This window comes from Eptatretus burgeri, chromosome 13 (genome assembly GCF_056783735.1).
Source record: "Eptatretus burgeri isolate ZD-2024b chromosome 13, Ebu_testis_v1, whole genome shotgun sequence".
Classification (NCBI taxonomy): domain Eukaryota; kingdom Metazoa; phylum Chordata; class Myxini; order Myxiniformes; family Myxinidae; genus Eptatretus; species Eptatretus burgeri.
In genome coordinates this window covers 17,988,107-18,009,774 of record NC_140973.1, presented here as the reverse complement: position 1 = coordinate 18,009,774, position 21,668 = coordinate 17,988,107, and the positions used below count along the sequence as shown (strand labels likewise).

At 44.2% G+C, this 21,668-nt stretch overlaps 2 protein-coding genes across 2 annotated transcripts; both read right to left on the bottom strand.

Annotated features, from left to right (window-relative positions):
* Positions 1–2,105: 2,105 nt before the first annotated feature.
* G6PC2 (glucose-6-phosphatase catalytic subunit 2) lies at positions 2,106–12,951 on the bottom strand. Its single transcript, XM_085851416.1, has 5 exons — positions 12,693–12,951; positions 10,538–10,647; positions 8,661–8,757; positions 8,453–8,568; positions 2,106–3,242 (listed from the first exon to the last, which is right to left on the bottom strand). Exons 1-5 carry the CDS (start codon positions 12,908–12,910, stop codon positions 2,734–2,736), a joined length of 1,050 nt encoding a protein of 349 aa, XP_085707542.1. The 5' UTR covers positions 12,911–12,951; the 3' UTR covers positions 2,106–2,733.
* LOC147013966 (uncharacterized) lies at positions 12,945–21,484 on the bottom strand. Its single transcript, XM_085851415.1, has 2 exons — positions 13,156–21,484; positions 12,945–12,975 (listed from the first exon to the last, which is right to left on the bottom strand). Exon 1 carries the CDS (start codon positions 15,157–15,159, stop codon positions 13,570–13,572), a length of 1,590 nt encoding a protein of 529 aa, XP_085707541.1. The 5' UTR covers positions 15,160–21,484; the 3' UTR covers positions 12,945–12,975; positions 13,156–13,569.
* Between the last annotated feature and the right edge of the window lie 184 nt (positions 21,485–21,668).

Below are 21,668 nucleotides of genomic sequence, written 5' to 3'. Positions count from 1 at the left end.
ACTTCACTTGGTCTTTGCCTTTTCATTATGTGTTGCCATCAGTTCAGCAGCACCAGGATCGGCAATGTACTCTTTGTCCAACACAATCAGATCATCTGACTCTGCTTTGAAAGGATTACCAATGTCTTCCATCACTTTTGTGAATCGCTGCACGTTCTCAAAGAATGCTCTTTGAGCAGCTTCTGTTTGTTCTTGATGAAGGTTGCCTTTTATTACATCTTTAGTTCCTGATACTGCTTCATAGTTTGCAACTAGATGGCTCTTTTCTCCCCCAGCCACCATCCATCTTCTAAGCGCTGATGGGTTCTCAGTCAGGCTGATAGCTCCTCTGTCACCTTTAATAATTGCATTATTTTTGCTCATGAGTTTTGAGGGGTTGATTAGATAGCATTTGGGATACTAACTTTTAGTTAGCTGACATTGAAGCTGATGCTAAGATGAACAGCGGTAAACTGTCACCATTGTGCCCTGGTAGTGCATGACATTCACTCTTCTTTGGTCCATCTCAATTGATCCATAGCTATGATTCTGTCACTCTCAATTGACCACAACTAGAGACTACTTTGTGCACCTGAAGGTTGGAGTTAGGGGAAGTGAGGTATCCAGGAATGAAGGTCTCCTCATAAAATCGATGCCATCATAGAATCTATTTTGTACCATCACCTTTTAATAGCAAAGTGTACCTTTCCTCAAAGGTGAAGACTGGTCTTCCACTTCACGAAGCACTTGCGATTTTGGTTGTAATATCAAGCTTCGGCGGTTTCTAGCAAGTGGGGAGTCTCAGAAAGTCTCCTCATTGACAAAATGTGAAGATGTCCCTTCAATCCTCTCTTACCACATGAGGATATGGTGCACCTTTCCATCCTCAGCCACGATGTTACACACACCTAACATAACATTGATATCACACAATGGCTGAAAGTTGTTGAAGCCAAACACCAAATTTGAAAGAGAGTTCATGGATATAAACAACTTACCCCTGGATTTCAAGCACATTCAGTTTTTTTGTGTTTTTTTCTTACAGGATCTATAAGGCTCATGGTGGAGCAGCCACACACATCTCAGATTTCACAAACATGGACAAACAGACGAATACACAGGATATAACACAGGACTGTTAGACGAGAAAAGCACAGCCACTGAGCTTGAGGGAAGTGCCATCACTGCTTGGGGCACTCTGGGTACCAGCGATGTCACAACAATGATGCCACCTTTCTCACCGCAATCAGCGGGGCTTTTCCCAAGGAAGAATTTCCTCCTCTCCATGGAAAACCTATGGGCATTGCCTGTGCTCTTATCCTTTTAAATGCTAAACATCAAGCAAGGACCACATACCATTTTTTAAGTCTTTGGTATGACTCGGCCACAGTTTGAACCAACGGCTTCCCAGACTTGGAGCGAACACTCCAACCATTACACCATTGAGTCTTGTTTTACACACAACCGTGAATTTTACCAAAGCTTGAATCCATCCATCCATCCGTTGGGACCATACTCTGTGCAGAGCATTGGTGCTGCCTAAGCAGTCTCCTTGACTACTGGACACAATCTTAGATGGGTCGCCACGCTGACACGTGATACCAGCAAGCGGGCACTCTACTAATTTTGCCGACCTCAGAAGGATGACAGGCAGAGTCAACCCCACCTGGTATTAATTCAACAGTCAAGTGGAATTTGAACTCAGGATCCTGGGATCCCAAGCCAACCACCCGAACCATTAAGCCAACACCAGGCATAAAAGCTTGAATGTCCTCCTCTTAAGTATAAAGTGTTTGAGCTTAGAAGTCAGCCTTGAACAGTTTCATACCAAAAAAAAAGTTTTCATAATGGGTGGTGTTAAAGGCAGAAAAAAAAGTTTCATGATTTAATCCACATCTTCAGCATGCTCAATAATGAGCAATTGCTTCATGTTACATGGGTGCTTAGATACACCCGTTTGGTGCTCCCTTCCGAGCATGTAGTTCATGATGTTGGGATCGCTGTTAATCTGTCCATTGTCTGCCAATGTCATTGTCCTGTATGTGATGCACTGCATGTACAAGCTCCTCCGTGCATGAGCCTCAGATCGCTCAAATAAAAAGATATGAGTGACTTTGACGCCACTGTAGAAAACAAAAACACTTTATTAAAGAACACGTCTCGGATCTGAACAACACAGGGCAGCAAGAATGAAGTACAGTACGAGTAAGTCACCTGTGAGAATATATCCTACATTCACATGTTTTATTAAAGATTTGGCTATTGTTGACGTTCTGGCTCACAATGTTCAGAACCTTTCCTTGAATCCTGCTCCTAATGTGCAGGTATATTCAAAACAGTGTTTTAGGATCATTCATTGAGGGTTTGGGTTAAACTGTAGTCGGTTAACTGAAATATCGAACAAAAAAAAGAAAAGGTATTTGTACAAATTGTTTGCCGTCATATCTACTATGCACAATTTATTAGAAAATACATACAAGTTTCGTTGATACAAAAGGCCAGGTTAAATATCTCCGAGAATCCACTGCTGTGATCATGTGTTGGAGGAGACCAAGCGTGTAAAATGGCACAGGCACACCAGGCACTTTCACTCCCACATGTGATATTCGCTTTCTCAGTTCCCACACTCTCCTGGAGCACACCAGGTAGAGTTCATACTGCAGTGCATCATCCCGACATTGGATTATATGTCCGAGGTCACCTTTTACTGAGTGTATGCAATGCACTGCATTTGTTGGCTCTTCAGGATTGGGTTTACGCGTGTTTTTTGTCAAAGTCTCCAATCAGATTCTGCACAAAGTAAGGAATCAGAGCCACGGCAATAAGTGGAATGGCAGTGCTCTTCAAGAATATGACTGTATAAAAAAGAAGCTCACTCTGGCTTGGCAGGGGGAAAGAATCAAAAAAGTTGATGACCAGGATGGAGGCACTGATGCAAACGAGGCGAAAAAACAGTGTTGAGTACTGTGAGTACAGTGGACCTTGTGAGGAAGTGAAGCTCAAAGCTAGACCCAGGCCCAGTAGTATGCCGAGGTTGCGCATTAGGCCTGCAAACGGCGAAGAATCCAGGTGCACCCACTCTGGCCTCACGCACCATTTCCTGGCAATGTCGACTGACCACAGTAGGTCGATGCCGAGGATCCGCAGAAACAGGTAGAATCCGAATGCAGAGAGGAAGAGTAGTAATGCGGCACACACGTAACGCCGCAATGCCGCTGTGTGGATGAAGTGCACGTGCTCAAAATATTCAGCCACCAGCACACCTGCATGAAATCATTCAACAATGCAATGCATCGAGTTGTATACAGACAAAATATCACACTAAACGTCTACATCTCAACGACTGTGTAGAAATTGGTTCAACAAAGTTGAAATCGTTTGGTGATGCGAATATTGCCTCGAGAATACAACAAACTTTGAACCTCTAACCTAGCATGAAGGCCCGAGCTGAGGTGGGACACGTTAGACGACAAGCATTCTCACCTGAGCTCTGTGGGTGTGGGTTTGAGTCTTTCTTTGTGCCCAGCACTAATTCAATATATGCACAAGTTTTCCTTCATTCCTAACTCCTTCAACACTTTTCCTTTCCAATAGAAAATTTGATGTCTTATAAAGAGCATGAAAAAAAATACAATTTGTACTATGGATCGCACTGAGAATTTTCTTGGTGAAACTGGTGAGAAGTGAAGGGAAGTGGAAACATGAGTAAAAAATATAGTCACATCATCATCATCATAATGTACCATACTGGAAACAGAGTGTTGATACTGCCACTACTGCATATACTCTGCATATATGATACTCTGCATATAGTATGGTACAAAAATTACTTAATTGCCGAAGCAATTACTTGGTTACAATCCCACTTGGGTCACCACTCCAACCCAGGAAATCAGGGCAGGAATTTGTAATTTGTTCAGGGTGTCGGCGATAGCTCGCCTACTCTTCACGAAGGGCACCGTGGGATGTTTAACGTCCACTAACTAATGCCGGCAGATAGGCTGCCCACTTTAATGTCCACCCGAGGGACCGCACACACAATGATGAATCAACCTGCCTGTGAAACACCGGGATGACAGTTATATACTGTATCTGGGTCGAGATTCAAGCCCAGGCTCGACAATGTGAATACTACAGTCAGATAGGATATTCAAAATAAGGAAAAGTTTTAATTTTCAAACCAAATATGAATTTCACGTCACAAAGATAGCAGTGCCTGAAGCAATGCAAATTTTCGATTGAAGAGGGTCAGTAAGGCCAGGTATGGGAGCATGTGCCAGAGCAGCACGTCGCTGCGTCCATTATCCGCTGGAACTCCAGGGGCCTCCGTCTGGCCATCCCCCAGGCAGATGCCTGGCCCTTCCCCATCAACTTGAGATGCTGATCAACCCGCTGCAACCACCAGACATGTGGTCAGCCCATTGGCCTCCTCCACTCATGAGACTCCCTCGCTGAGAGAATCTGGTGAGCAGGAACAACGTTAGGAAAATGAGCCACATGTCCATACAGCTGCAGCTGACGCTCACGGACTATGCAGGTAACAAATCTCCTTTGAGTCTCTCTCAGCAACCGCTCGTTGGACACAAAGTCTGACCAGCCAGAGCCAAGGATTCTCCGAAGGGACCTAGTACCAAAGGAATTCAGTCTCCATCTCAGATCCCTGGTCAGAGTCCAAGTCTCACATCCATAGAGAAAGACTGGAAGCCCCAAGGTCCTGACGATTCGGACTTTCATCCTGCACAGGAACCAGCAGCGCCACATCCCATGACCCAATGAATCCATGATTCCCCAGGCCCGACCCAGATGTCTGTTGACCTCTGGCCAGCAGAGACATGAATATCACTGCCAAGGTAAGTGAATCTCTCCATGACCTCAACATCCTCACCACAAACAGATACAGACAAGATGTCATTGAAAGCCTGGATCTTAGTTTTGACCCAGGAAACCCATAATCCCAGTGGCTCTGACTCCTCATTCAGCTACATGAGGGCCCCTAAAAGGATATCCAGAGTCGTCGCAAAGATGACTGCATCATCTGCGATATCAAGGTCAGAGATCTTGACATTCCCAAACGATGCAGCACAGCTTGATTTCTTCGACATCCTCCCCAGAATCCAGTCCATACAAGTGCTGAAAAGTGTGGGGGCCAGTACAGACTCCTGCCGAACTCCAGTAACAACTGAAAATAAGTCGGAGATGGTATTTTCGTGGGGTGCCACCAAAACTGATCAATCTGATGTCTGAACTATACTGTGGTACTGAGATTTCTGTGAAATGTGGTGACACAATCCTCCAGAGGGCATCCCAATTCACTGACTCAAACACTTTGCACAGATCAACATAGGCTGCAAGCAGCCCCTGCCGAAACTCTCATCTGCGTTTGGTGAGGAACCAAAGAGCAAGGATACAGTCAATTGTTGACCTCTTTGGTGTAAAGCCTGACTGCTCTGGGCACTTTTGCTGAAGCAGATGGTGGCGAACCCTGTCAAGAATTATCCGAGCAAAGACCTTGCCCAGCACTGAGAGCAGCATCACCCCTCGGTAGTTGTTGCAGTCCTGGCGATCACCCTTCCCTTTCCAGAGAGGGACAGCAACACCCCTCTTCCAGTCAGTTGGGATGATGCCTGTGTTCCAGGCAGAGCACAGAACTGCATGCAACGACATGAGTGCAGCATTTCTACCAGCCTTGATAAGTTCAGCATGGATGCCACAGATCCCAGAAGCTTTACCCCATTTCAACAGGTTCACCACAGCCTGTGTTTCCACAAACGAAGGTGGATCACAGTTGATTGGAGGGTCAGCAACAGGGATAGTATCACCCCTGACATCCAACTCGACAGCTGGTGGATCAGCCTGGTACAACCGCTCAAAGTAACCGGCCCAGCGGGCCTTCACGATGGACTCCTCTGTCAAGAGCCTACCACCCTCCGCTCTAAATGTAGTACACCGAGGGATGGGCTTAGAGAATGCAATGCATGAATTCCCCTGGAAGGAGGACGAGAATCACTTGACCATAGGTGATGCTTCCCCCCCTCACATATTCCACGCACATAGGCCTCCTTGTGCACATACAGTTTTATGCCTCAACTCCCTGAACAGCTCAACTCTGCCATTAAGCCTGGCCCTGCGACTCTGGTCAATGGTATCCAGTGTGCCTTGAGAGACAAAATTCTTCTTCACCCTCCGGTGACTTCCAAGACATCCACCGGCAACATCAAGGATGGTGGTCATGAAGGCACGCCACAACCCCTCAGGATTCCCCAAAGCACCCAGACCCCCAAATTTCCACTCCTCCATCCATTGGGACCATACTGTGTGCAGAGCGATGGTAATGCCAAAGCAGTCTCCTGGGATATTGGTCACAATCCTGGACAGGTCGCCACTCTGACGCAGGATACCAGCAAGCTGGTACTCATTTTTGCCGACCTCGGAAGGACGACAGGCTGGATCAACCCCACCTGGTATTAATTCAACAGCCAAGCACGATTTGAACTCAGGACCCTCGGATCCCAGCCCACCACTCTAGCTATTAAGCCAACACCATGCATAAAATTCGCACTCAGCCTGTTTACAAACTCCTCAACTGCCCTCTCATCTTTGAGCTTGCCAATATCCATCCTAGGCTGGGATGGTACCTTTCTCCTGGATTTAAGCTGCAGCTACAGAGTTGCTACCACAAGCCTGCGGTCAGTACTGTGGAAATGAGTACTCCAGTAGACCCTGCAGTTCGGGATCATCCTCCAGCAGCCATCGAGCACATGGTCAATCTCCTTTGCCACTCCACCAGTGTTGGAATACCAAGTCCAGCAATGAGCCTGTGGGTGCTGAAACCATGAACCAGTCACACTAAGTCCATGACTTTTTGCAAAGTCAAGGAACTTAGTGCTATTCTCGTTCACAGTTCCAGACCCATGGGGACCAACGCATGTGTCATAACCATCCCTATCAGTTCCAGTCGATGCACTGAAATCCTATGCCTGGTGTTGGCTTAATGGTTGGTATGGTGGGCTTGTGATCCTAGGATCCTGTGTTCAAATCCCCCTTGGCTGGTGAAATAATCCCAGGTGGGGTTGACTCTGTCTGTCATCTTTTCAAGGTCGGCAAAATGAGTGCCAACTTCCTGGTATCCTGTGTCAGAGTGGTGACCCATCAAGGATTGTACCCAATAGCCAAGGAAACTGCTGAGGCAGCACCAACGCTCTGCACAGAGTATGGTCCCAACGGATGGACGGATTGAAATCACTCAAGACTCAGAGTATCTTGCCTGGGGCACTGATCAATCACAGACTCGAGCATGGTATAGAATGCGTCCTTCACGGTGAGATCACTCGCCTCAGTCGGAGCAGATAGAGAGACCAAGGAAACGACACCCAATGAGTGATGAATCCTTCATCTCATAATACACTCGTTGTCCGGTGTTACCTCAATTATCATTGGACTCAGCTTATTGGACTCAGCTACAGCAACTCCTTGGGTATGGTTATCATCAGAGCGACCAGACAAATTGTAGGTGTAACCACCTGCCAAGATCTCACCGCAATCCGGTCTCCAAACCTCAGAGCATGCTGCAATACCGATATTCAAACGCTTGAGCTCAGATGATAACAGAGACAGGTGACCATCCTCTCTTCGGGATAGGACATTCCAGGCACCCACCCAAAGGGACCGCCTCAGGTTAACCCAAGGAGACTGCTGATCACCATGGCTACTGGAGTGTTCAGCACGGCTACATTCAGCATGTTCAGCATGGCTACATTCAGCATGTTCAGCATGGCTACATTCAACACGGTGAACCCAAGGAGACTGCTGCTCAGCATGGCTACTGGAGTGTTCAGCACGGCTACATTCAGCATGTTCAGCATGGCTACATTCAGCATGTTCAGCATAGCTACGTTCAACACGGTTAACCCAAGGAGACTGACCGCTGCAGGGTCTACTGGAGTGGATGACACCTCAGCACCTTCCTGACACACACGACTGCAATCTGACACGGGAAGGTTACCCCATGGTTTTCCTCCTATTATCAAAGATTGGGGCTCCCAAAGGCTTTGCCCCAATCCCGTCATCTGGTGAGCTGTCCTGCGAAGGGCAGCTACATGGGAGATACTCTCACAGAGTGGGTTTTCAGATTTGTTTGCATTTTTCTTGTGTTTTGCGACGTGAAGGGCTTAGCTGGAGTGAAAATCCTGCCACAAACCTCAAAGAAAAATTAACCCAACTGCAGGAGGACGTCCACAGACAATGTTTGGCACTAGATATGGATGGCCATTGGCTCACAATGAGCTACTCCACCCTTTGAAGAGGGGATTGACAAATAGGCTGCTGACTGAGCCAGTCATCTTTATCATAACCCAAACGCAAACATCGTCTCACTGATAGCGCAAAACATGTCAGCAATACGCAGGAAGAGTACTGATATGTCAGGGTGATGGAGGATTGCACAAACAAAGTTCTGTACATATCAAGGACTTACCAGCCACGGCACCCAGAATGACCTGGTGCGGGAAGTGAGCAGCAACAAACAGCCTTGAGATGCAGACGCTCACTTGTATAATACAGAACATGGTCCACAGTGGAAATTTTGCATACCTGCAACAAGCATGGAGAGGAACGGCTTCAGATAAAAGTCTAAGTGTCGTCAATGAATCCTGATAGTGATGCAAAGGCAACTGAGACCTTACCGGTAGCTTTGCTTGGGAAGCATACGGCTGGCTAGGAAAGCGGACACCATGACATACCAAACGCATGAGGAGCCCATAGCATGTCCCGATGGACTGCCTGCATACACAAGTCAAAGTTCGTGAAAATTGTTTACACAGTTGTATTTGCTGGATGCATTTGCTAAGTAGAGGTACATTTTTCATAAATGTCAATTGTAAAGTAAAAGATTACATAATTTTTCATATAAAAGGACAACATCCCATGATCGTTAATATTTACTTTGATGTGTTGGCAATTCTCACAGCACTGGCGAGAATTGCCCTGAAATCAATTTTTGTGTTTTTTTTCTTCTTTTTACATCCACATGAACTACTAATAGGTATCGTATTCACCTTTGAGCTGACTAGCCTGGCTTCGATTCCTGACCCGACTCTACACAGTTCCTGGTAAAATTATAAATTCCGACCCAAATGTTCATACTACAGGGGGCACTGCATCATTGACACAGTCAAACGATCAGAAATGTTACAAAGCAGCAACCGGGTTTGGCACGTGTGAGACTAATGAATGCTAACGAGACGGCTAACATCCAATCATCCAATCAAAATGGGAGGTGAGTGATGAAACACTTCCCGCTACCTCTGAACTATAATTGCAGTTTTGGTAAAATTCGACTTCACAGGTAGTTGGAGCTGTAGTGCTCGCTGTTCTGCTTTTCCCCCAATAATCAATGTTGCTTAGGTCACAGTAGGACTAGCAATGGGTGGAATTATTGGTCGACTTGGTTGTTCTTGTTCTTTACTTCAATGATGAGCTTGGATCGTTACCTACACCACTGAAGGTGGCCAGAGGTTATGTTTTCACCCCTGTTTGTCTATCTGTCTGTCTGTGAGCAGGATATCCAAAAAAAAGTTGTGCACGGATTTGGACGAAATTTGGTGCCCGGGTTTTGGGCGTTTGACAAGGACAAATTGATTCGATTTTGGTGAGGATCCGGATCCAGATACTCGAATTTAAGGGATTCTTCACAATTGAGATATGGGGCCAAAACAATATATAGCTTGATATTTTGAAAAGTTGGAGACACGTTATGAGAAAAACTAGGTGGATGGGTTGGTAGGTGGCAAGAACAAGCAGATTAGATTTTGGTTTGGGCCCGGATGCAGATCCGGCCTGTTAGTAGGATGCAAAATGTAAACCGTTCAGCCTGGCGGAGGTATGCGCTCCACTGAGTGCTGTTGTACTTTTTTTCAATGGTCAAAGCTAATTTGGAGGAGCAGGAGGGGGAGGGGTGATTACATTAATTGCAGTGACGAAATGGGTATGACAGAATATCGTTTCATTAGCTAAGCAAGCCATCAGCTTTCAAATAGTTAATTTCAATCGCAAGTCACTTGTTGGAGTGGTGAGTTCATGTGCTAAGCTTTAAGATGCGTTGAAGAAAATAATAAAATAATGATCACTTAAAGACAGCAAAACCTTGCTTAACCAGACGATGTGGGCATCGGTCTACGAGTCTTCAAGACACGGAGGTTTCCGGCTTACTTTAAACAAACAACATTCTGCCATGTTGGATCGAACACTCGAACCTTGCTCCGGTTTCTCCAAAACAATGAGCGACAGATGCTTTTGGAATACCTCTGTGCGAGGAGGTACCAGATGTAGCATCAGTTGGATGATGTACTCCTTAATGCTGCTCTTTCCCTGGCATGTTGCATCCCTGGATTATTTGTCTCGGGTCTCTTTCTCTCTTAATCTATTGTATCCTGTTGCCTATCAATGAGCTACCACACTTTTCCTTGAGAGTGTCACACAGAGTAGAACATCACAAACCACTGCAACCATCATAGACCAAGACTAGAAATTGCACATTTTATGTCATTTAAGCAAATCTCACCTGCTCCAGTCTCACATGTAATAGGAAACTGTTTCAGCTCAGGTGTACTGTCGTTGGAGTACATGTGGGTCTCATGCACCCACCAGTATGGTCGATGTCCAAACAACACCCTAACAGAAACAGAGAGGGAAGACATTTTATCATCCACTAGTACCGGGTTTGTCTGGCCAGGTACACATTGGTTTGGGAATAAAGAAAAAATTTTCCTCGGGTTAAAAAAGAAAAACAGAAATAAACATTGAGTGGATGGGGATTCAGATCAGATCATGAACCATGCCCTCGACGGAACATCAGTGGTACCGAAGCAGTTTATATTGCTCGGGTTACAATCAACAATCCACTCCAACACAGGAAGTCAGAGCAAGGATTTGTTCATGGTGCCGGCGATAGCTCGTCTACTCTTCGTGAAACATCCACCAACTAATACCAGCAGACTGGACGCTCAGCTTAACGTCCGTCCGAGGGACGGGACACACATTGATGAATCACCCTGCCTATGAAACACCAAGATGACAGTTTATAGCTGGGTTGGGATTCGAACGCAGGCGAGACAGCTTAGAGGTGAGTGTGAGTACTTCTAAATCTAGGCCATCCTGCCAACTCAAGGAGGGTTCAGAAGATAAAAATAAACAAATAGTGTTCTGTATATTCATTGCAATGCAGTTTTTAAATTTAGCCTTGTAAAGTGTTTTGCAAATCGCCTTTGTATTTGTGTCATGAGCAGGGGTACCCGGTGTTGCCTGGTGCTGTTCTCATCCGGTTGGCATTTTTAAAAAATAAAAATAAATAAATAAAAATTTGTTTTTTTTCCATAGGGGCCGAAAACAGTTTTCAGTGGGGCCACCCACTAAGGAATGGGGTCGGGGTCATTTAATATTACCTTTCACAAATTTATTTCACATAGCCACTTCAGGCTTAGGGACTATTAGAGAGATTAAAGAAAAATCCAACTTTTCTTTTTTTAAAAAAATTACTTTAATTTTTTTGTTTATTTGTTTGTTTTTGCCTAAAACACTCCCAAGACACCCACTGATGAACCTCTGAAAGTTTGACGAAAACCTGTTTGGTCATCTCTGAGAAAACTGGCGACAGACAGACAAACATCTCTCTCATAGCACAGACAGATAAACACCCTCCCCCCTCCTTCTCTCCTGCTTACCCACGTCTTCGATCACACTTACTCATAAATGAAATAAAGTGTTCCGTCATAAATATTTATTCATCAATAAAAAAGGCCATAGCCTTAGGGTAAAAAGATGAGGGTTTGGACAGGCAGGGGTCTTTCATTCAGAGAGTGGTGAATGCATATGCCTGGTGTTGACTTAATGGCTAGAGTGGTGGGCTTGGGATCTGAGGGTCCTGAGTTCAAATCCCACTTGGCTGTTAAATTAATACCAGGTGGGGTTGACTCAGCCTGTCATCCTTCCAAATCGGCAAAAATTTGTGTCAGCATGCTGGTATCCTGCGTCAGAGCGGCGACCCGTCCAGGATTGTGCCCAATAACTCAGGAGACTGCTTCGGCAGCACCAACGCTCTGCACAGAGTATGGTCCCAATGGTTGGTTGGTTGGTTGGTTAATGTATGGAATTGTTTCCCTGGAAAGGTGGTGGCTGCGGAGGGGGTGGATAAGTTTGAATGCCATTTCGACAGATAGGTACCTGGATGCGTTGAAGATGGAGGGGGTAATGGGGATATTATTGGGCATTGGGACCATAACCCTGTACAGAGAGAGCGTCGGTGCTGCCGAAGCAGTCTCCTGGGCCATTGGGCGCAATCCTGGCCAGGTAGCCACTCCGACGCAGTCTCGTCAACCGTGTACGGTTGTGCGCAGACCATCAGATTGTTGATACATTTCAAATGACATTATTTATTGATCTGTTTATTCTTTTAAATGTGTTGAGGCCTTTCGGTGGAAGGAAAGTTGCTTTTGCTGATTTGCCATTATTCTGAATTTGTTCACAACAACCCAAGGTATGCCGACAGCTGAGTGTTGGTTTTGTTCGTAAGTGCTTTGACAGCACTCTAAAAGCACGAGAGCCGCATTGAGTGTGAATGTTGGGGAACGAGGTTCAAACGTTGATAAGATTCATGCGGAAAAGTAAACAAACCGAGGGAGAAGGAAGTGAAAAACAAGACCGCATTTCATTGCACTCACCATTTGAACATGAGGTTGATCCAGTCCCCGACGACCAGTGCCCACACCATCTTGGTGCCGACCCTGCGGTCGATGAAGAAGCAGAGAGGGAAGTAGACGAGGAAGGCTGTTCGGATGTCCCCCACGGTGGACATGAAGTTCAAGTAACCCTGCAAGCCATTGAACGACGTCTGGATGTGTTGGATGACAGACACCTCTCCGGTTTGCAGAAGATCCATGGTTGCGCGATCTGACTGGTGCGGTCACCCAGCACGTCGCTTTTATAGGCGATGGGAAGGTGCTGCTGTGGGGGTGGTAGCGGGGGAGTGCCGTGGGTAACCGAGGGGTATACACCCACCCTCTTGCAGAATGGCGTAAACAACAAAACAAGTAATAATGGATAACTAACACAGCACTGAACAAGGGCACGAGGATTCCAAACAACACCCCGCTGGCATGATGGATGCGTGTTGTTTAGCAGAACCTGCGAGCAGCAACCAACAAGCTGCTGGGGTTAAATGCATCCAGGCAGCATTATGATGAACGCATTCACCAGGGAACACTCGAGTGCGTACACAGGTTAACTTGCAACAAGAACCCGGCTGCAAAAAAGAAGCACAAGAGCAAATTGTCATTCCGAGAATTGTTAGTCCATCAATTGATGCTCAAGGAATCATGATTCATAAAAAACCTGCTTTGGGATCCGTGTCGTTATTTACTTACTATTTTCGACTATCAGCAAACCTGACAGCAAACTTAACTACTCGTAAACATGAGTAACCGAACGGTGACCGTGCACCACGGAGCATCTGGGAGGCTTACAGAAGCAGCAACAAGAGAGTACGTGTGTGGATGAAAACGACCAAATAAGTTGCAGGAATAGCAAACGACCTTTGCATTAGTGAAGTGCTGACGATATAAGCATGATCGCGAGAAGTACATGTGTGTAAATGACTCGGTGAGGAAGCACCCGGAGAGTACTCGAGGAAGCATTTTGGAGTGTGTGTGGAAGCACTTTGGAAGCAGGCAAGGAAGCAACTGGAGAGCCGGCAAAGAAACAACTGGAGAGCAGGGAAAGAAACAACTGCAGAGCAAGCGAGGATGCAACTGACGAGCAGGTGAGGAAGCAACTGGAGAGCAGGCGAGGACACCACTGGAGAACAGGAGAGGAAGCAACTGGAGAGCAGGCGAGGAAGCAACTGGACAGCAGGCAACGAATAAACTGGAGAGCAGGCAAGGAAACAGTTGGAGAGCAGGCGAGGAAGCAACTGGAGAGCAGGCGAGGTGGTAACTGGAGAGCAGGCGAGGAAGTAACTGGAAAGCAGGCGAGGAAGTAACTGGAGAGTAGGCGAGGAAGTAACTGGAGAGTAGGCGAGGAAGTAACTGGAGAGCAGGCGAGGACGCAACTGGAGAGCAGGCGAGGACGCAACTGGAGAGCAGGTGAGGACGCAACTGGAGAGCAGGCGAGGAAGCAACTGGAGAGCAGGCCATGACACCACTGGAGAACAGGAGAGGAAGCAACTGGAGAGCAGGCGAGGAAGCAACTGGAGAGCAGGCAACGAATAAACTGGAGAACAGGCAAGGAAACAGTTGGAGAGCAGGTGAGGAAGCAACTGGAGAGCAGGCGAGGTGGTAACTGGAGAGCAGGCGAGGACGCAACTGGAGAGCAGGCGAGGAAGCAACTGGAGAGCAGGCAACGAATAAACTGGAGAACAGGCAAGGAAACAGTTGGAGAGCAGGTGAGGAAGCAACTGGAGAGCAGGCGAGGTGGTAACTGGAGAGTAGGCGAGGTGGTAACTGGAGAGCAGGCGAGGAAGTAACTGGAAAGCAGGCGAGGAAGTAACTGGAGAGTAGGCGAGGACGCAACTGGAGAGCAGGCAAGGAAGTAACTGGAAAGCAGGCAAGGAAGTAACTGGAGAGTAGGCGAGGAAGTAACTGGAGAGTAGGCGAGGAAGTAACTGGAGAGTAGGCGAGGAAATAACTGGAGAGCAGGTGAGGAAGTAACTGGAGAGCAGGCAACGAAGCAACAAGCGAGCAGGCAAGGAAACAGCTGGAGAGCAGGCGAGGAAGCAACTGGAGAGCAGGCGAGGAAGCAAATGGAGAGCAGGCAAGGAAGCAACTGGAGAGTAGGTGATGAAGCAAATGGAGAGCAGGTGAGGAAGCACCTGGGGAGCACGTGAGGAAACTTCTCGGGAGCAGGAGAGGAAGTACCCTGGAAGCAAGTGAGGAAGCACCAGCAGCGATGATGAGGAAACACCCATGGGAGCATGCAAAGTAACCTGAGGAAGCTCCCGGAGACTTCCACTAATGACATTGAGTATCGTATCACAATGCCTAACTGTGTGGAAGCCGAAATAGTGTGCGTGAGGTCGTCATTACTCTCCACACGTGCTGGCAGGAGAGCCGAAAGGTGTGCACACTCTCCTTTGCTCTCTCGCCCGGATTCATATCTTGACCCAATTACAAACTTCATTCTGATGTTTGACATGCAGGGTGATGAACGTCCATTGAAAGGACGTTAAGCCGGGGAACCAACCTGCCAGTACTGGGGGTGCTGATGTATGTTAAAGATCCCATGGTGTCTTTCGCGAAAAGTAGGCGAGTTATCGCCTGCACCCTGAAAAAAATTAAATTCCTGCCTAAACTGAGTTTAAAAATTAGTGGGTAACAATTCATGGTCTCGTCTTCTTGGATATCCCTTGACACCAGGTTACATTGCTTGTTCTCTCAGTATAGTTGTTTTCTGGGTAACTGCAGTTCCTACCCTATAAATAAATTTGTGTGCCCATGTTGTTGACACGTCACACATGTGAACGGCTGTCTTCTGATACTAAAGGCATCAACCATCATGATGACGATGACGACATATGGGCCATATGTCATGTTGCCCCGATGTAATTTTTGACCAGATTGAAATTATTATATTAATATATGTATTTTGATGATGTAACATGTATAACTGATTTATTCACAACACAAAGTAGCGTCGTGGACATAATAACCGACATAACAACAGAACAACACGAACTGAAAGTGCAGTGTGTTTAAGCACTTGGATGTGCAGCAAGTTTAGAAATTTCTGAATTTCAGTTTTCAAACACACATTATACTCTGCACCACAGATAAACAAATAAACTCTCTTCTTGAAGTCTAAGAATCTTCATAATAACTGCCTGCTATTTATCAAGTGTTCAAATAAACCAATCGACATAATGGAGCCAGCCAGTTTGCTCGCTCTCAAGTGTTATATTTATATGTGGTACAGGACTTGTAATAAAAAAAACACATCGCTTACTTGTATTACTTGTAATTTAAAATTCCATAATGCTAGCTAACAAGTGTTAAAATTCTCCATTAGATTTCCTGTGTAGGATTCGCACAGACACTACATACCACTGTACATGTTATTCTTGCAGACCGTGATGTAATAATAACACTATTTTATGCGGAGCCTTCACAAATATAATCAACAAGATAATTTTAATTATTAAATCAATATGAAACTCTCCAGCATTTAAATACAGTTTTAAAATATACAGAAACAAGTGATAAAAACATTTTAAACTCGAATGGCATTTGGTAGAGTGCGTAGTCTCACCTCGCACACTTAATCTGAACAAAAATACCATCTTTAACTGAACACGCTGCTATTATGGCCCATTTTGCCATTATCCTATTATGTCAAATGCATTGCCATTATTCGTAGCTTTATTGATTATTAGGATATTTAATAACCACTTTTGTGCACATTAAGGCTGAAATGCATCAATGAAGATGAATATGAAAAAAAAAACAACTTTAAAACGACATTCCCCATGGCCAGTCGATCATATGTAGGAAGTTTCACATCGGTCTGTTCAGCAGTTCTGGAGAAGATTTTTGAAAATACAGTATTTTTATTTTCGATCCAATATGGCTGCCAGACCACGTGACCGATAATGTCATAAATGTAATTTTTCACTCACGCAGTATCATAGATCAAATATATAAAGTTTCATAATTTTTGGATATGGATTTTGTTTCAACCAATTATGGCTGGAATACCACTTCACTGATGACATCGTTGTGACTCTATATACCCCATGGAAAGCTTATGACATTTCTCAATTTTCAATTTTTTTCTTTGAGCGGTTTCGGAGAAAAAGATGGCCAATTTTTTTTCCCCTTAATCCAATAGGGCCGCTATACCAAGTGACCTATGACATCAGAGTTATCGATAAATATTATCCGTGGGGAATCCCTCCTATGTTTAAAGTTTCATATTGATCGGACAAGCGGTTGCAGATAAAAAAAAATTATACAACAATACACAGACTTGGACACGTACACACACACACACACACACACACACACACACACACACACACACACACACACACACACACACACACACACACACACACACACACACACAACCTTGTTCCTTGTTACCAAGTTTCATCCAAATCAGTCTAATTTTTGAGATCTCATGTTATATTTAGTTTTTGGCCCCATCTCTCAATGATGAAGAATCACTAAATAATTTTTTTTAATTCTCGTTTCCAGATCAAAATCAAAATCGAATCAATTCGTCCTTGTCACACACCAAACCTCTCCACCAAGTTCCGTCGAAATCTGACCACAACTTTTTGATATCCTGTTCACTGACAAACAGACAAACGATCAGGGGTGAAAACATAACCTCTGTCCACCTTAGGTGGCAGAGGTAACTGGAGAGTTCATTGAACACCTTATACGTGCAGTCTTGAGGGGGGAAAACAATAGAAATGGGTGGGGTCTGTGAGCAGCAAATTTGATTGGTCTCGAAACAAAGATGTAAAATGCCGTAATATTTTGTCCAAGTGCTGCAGCCAAACGAAATGTTTTTTGAAAGTGCCAATATAGCGATTTGTGTTCGAGTGTTCAAGCTATATAATTCAACTGAAATAAAATAAAAGTTTTAAAGGCCGTAGAAAAAAAACCTTTTTTTCCGGAAGTTTACCACTATTGATGCAGTGGCTTTCTCACCAGATTATTCAACATGTTACATTTGTTCTTCATGTCTGTTGTTTGTGTCCTTTATGACATCCTGAAAACAGTGGGTTTCCTATTTTGAATGATTTTCAAATTTCTCACCAGATTATTCAACATGTTACATTTGTTCTTCGTGTCTATTGTTTGTGTCCTTTATGACATCCCGAAAACAGTGGGTTTCCTATTTTGAATGATTTTCAATTTTGTTTGACTGCTAGACAGGTAGACAAACTAAAAAAAATTACCCTATTCCTCCTCTGTGCGCATGCACGATCAGAATAAGATTCTGTACAATTTGTTAAATTCCGAGCCAAAGTACTGCGAAACTACAGGTTCGTATTCTGATTCATGTTCTAATTGTGTTTGACATGTTCAAAATACAGGATTCAACTGAAATTAAGTTGTTCCTCGATCATAGACTGACATCTGTTTGCAGATTTGGTTAGCGTGTGTGTGTGTGTGTGTGTGTGTGTGTGTGTGTGTGTGTGTGTGTGTGTGTGTGTGTGTGTGTGTGTGTGTGTGTGTGTGTGTGTGTGTGTGTATGAAGACTTTTCTTTGACTTGTGTACAATTCCCCACCCCTTGACCAATCTCTTCCAAATTTTGCATAATCAATGGGACTACCTAGGGTCAGGTCGTGGGCACACCAAAAATCCACTCAAAAACCACCCCCACAAGAAAATTATCTGTATGTATGTGTGTACATCTGAAATCATAGAAAAAACAAACAACTGGGGCAATCACCAAATTTTGCACACATGCTGGGTGTATCCAGGGTCACGTCATGGGCACAACCCCACCTCTCCCCACCAAATAAGACCATTCTCTGTATGTGTGTTTGTATGTTTGAAGATCAAGAAACGAACCTCAAAGAAGGAAATGACGCCATTTGGTCCATCATCGCCGTGGTGCACTCTCGGGTTAATTTTTGCTAAGGCTTTAAACATCAATCTTCTTGATGGTTTATTAAAGTCACAACTAACCCGATCTTGATCGGGTGAGTCAGATTGTATGCACGTAAACACATATAACCTCGTTCAGTTTATCCTTTGTCTGATGAATACGCATACCCTGGTCAATTTACACACCTCATCCAACGTCGTCCTGCTCCAATATCATGCATGTTCAAAAACGATGTAAAATCCTACACAATCATTGTTCAATGTATCATCCCTCTTGCATCGTGTAGTAATTGCCCTCCACTCATGCACGCTGTTCGATCAAACCTTCCTTCGACAAATGCTGTTCAATATTCCAATCGAACGTCGCCCAACCTCGTGACTCTGAATTGGTTTGTGACTTGAAATGGATTTCTTTTGAAACATCGAGCAATTTATTGGCCAATCGTTTTTGCAACTGCAAGTTGTCAAGAGCACACTCAAGAAACAGTTCCAGCTGCGGTTTCAACGGACGGTATGGTAAATGATCGATCACTTATTTTCGATGTCCGCGATAATCATGATGTTGATCAGGAAATGAAAACAAACTTGTTGATGCCACCTGCGATTTGTGCAAAACAACAGCGATCGTTTTGTATTTTGGCAATAGCCGCCAAAACCTGTTGTTCGCTTGAGATGTTGATGTGCCCTCGCGCTGACTTTTCGCAACAGCCACACTGGGTACAGTGCTGCACGCGGGATGACCAAGCACCGCCTCCTATTGACTCCGCCCATTGGTCGGAGAGAGGGGCCCCGGGCCTCCACCGACTCTCGGCATTGGTGTTGGCTTACTGCCATGAGGCTGCTGAGTTTGCAGCAGCCTCATGGCACGCAGTGAGCATGCAGGATGAATGTAGCACCGCCCCCTTCTTTATTTGGTGTTGGGGAGCAGTCAGAATATGTACAGTACGCGGTTGTGAGTGTGCTTGTGGTTTGCGATGTACGCACCGGGGAAGGGAGGAGAGGAGGGCAGCAAGAACAACAAGAACAAGAGAAGTTTTAAAGTGAGAAGTGAAACGGGAGGGATGATACAAGAGTGAAATGAGGGTTTCAAGTGCATTATTTAATAAATAGCACAGAACTCATTTCAGTTGTTTTATTTATTTATTTCTGTCGCAGCAGTTCATGTGTTCCCACTAATTTTGGTTCACTTTCATTAGATTCCATTATGTTCTCGAACTTTCGGTTCTTCATGCTCTTAATTGGATATTAAAATTATCTTTTGTCAAAATCACAATACTGGACCTGTTTTTATTTCCATGTTTTGATATTAATGTAAAATAATAAGAGTTTCCTTTAACAAGGGACTTTGATGCAGGAGAATAGGCCAATCAAAGCCACTGCTATTATTATCAACCTATGGCTGTTTGGCTGTACATCCTTTTAAATGCTGAATGTCAAAGCAAGGAAGCAGCACATACCATTTTTACCTCTGCCACCGATGGTGGAAGGAGGTTAACGATTCATCCCTGTTCGCAACTTGTGAACATCGAAGATTTTTCAAGAAAATTGGTTGGTCGCATATGTTATTCTGTCTGTCTTTTTGTTTGTCAACCGCCTACCGGTCACAATTTTAAACCGATCTTCACGAAACTTCACCACCTGGTAGAGTTCGTCATAAGCAAAAAGCCTTTTTGAGGTCAGAAGGTCAACATAGGCTAAAGGCCAACAACTTTGTCAAGTTTCTAAAATCCTCAATTTTCATCTGATCACTTGAAATTTGAAGAGGATTTGCAAATCAGGTCACTGAATTCAACCACCAATTATTTTTGAGGTCTACATAGACCAAAATATCAGCATAGACCGAATTTTTAAAACTGTCAATTTTCATCCAATTGACTTGAAACTGGAAGAGGATTTGCATTAAATTCAAGGATAAATTATATTAGGTCAACATAGGCCAAAAGGTCAACATCGGCCAAAGGTCAACAACTTAGGTGAGATTTATAAAATCCTTAATTTTCATCTGATTTCCTTGAAATTTGAAGAGGATTTATTGATCAGGTCACTGAATTCAACCACCAATTATTTTTGAGGTCCGCATCGACAAAAAGGTCAACATCCGCCGAATTTCTAAAATTGCTAATTTTCATCTCATTGATTTGAAACGGGAAGAGGATTTGCACATTTGATCATTGAATTCAAGCACAAATTATTTTGGGGTCAAAATAGGTCAAAAGGTCAAGATGCCAAAAGTCAACAACTTAGGTGAGATTTCTAAAATTCTCAGTTTTCCTCCGATTGACTTGAAATTTGAAGGGGATTTATAGATCAGGTCACTAAATTCAACTACCAATTAATTTTGAGATCAGCATCGGCCAAAAGGTCAACATCCACCAAATTTCTAAGATTGTCAATTGTCATCTGATCGGCGTAAAATTTGAAGACGATTTGCATATTTTGTTATTGAATTCAGCCACCAATTATTTTTATGGTCCAATTTGTTTTCGGGATTTCACAAGTATTGTGCGCTGCACGACGTCTTTCTTTTTATTTGTTTGTTTGTTTGTGAACAGGTTATGTCAAAAAGTTATGGACAAAATCCTGACGAAACTTATTTGGACGAGTTAGGTGTGTGATAAGGATGAATTGTTTCAATTTTGATGAAGATCCGAATCTGGTGATTCCAGTGATTCAAAAATACGAGACTTTTTATCGTGATTCGTCACCATTGAGAGATGGGGCCAAAACGATATACAGCATAATATCTCAAAACGTTATGGACAGATTATGACAACACTTGGTGGATGAGTTGGGTCGGTGACAAGGACAATCTGATTCGATTTTGGTTCAAATACGGATCTAGATCCACCCTATCAGTGGGATACAAAACGTCAACTGTTCAGCCTGGCACAGGCATGCGTTTTACCGAGTGCCGTTCCAGATCGTTGGTATGAATATATATATATATATATATATATATATATATATATATATATATATATATATATATATATATATATATATATATATATATATATATATATATATATATATATATATTCCTTACTTAACGTGTTTACTTGATCTAAAGTAATGGTAATTAT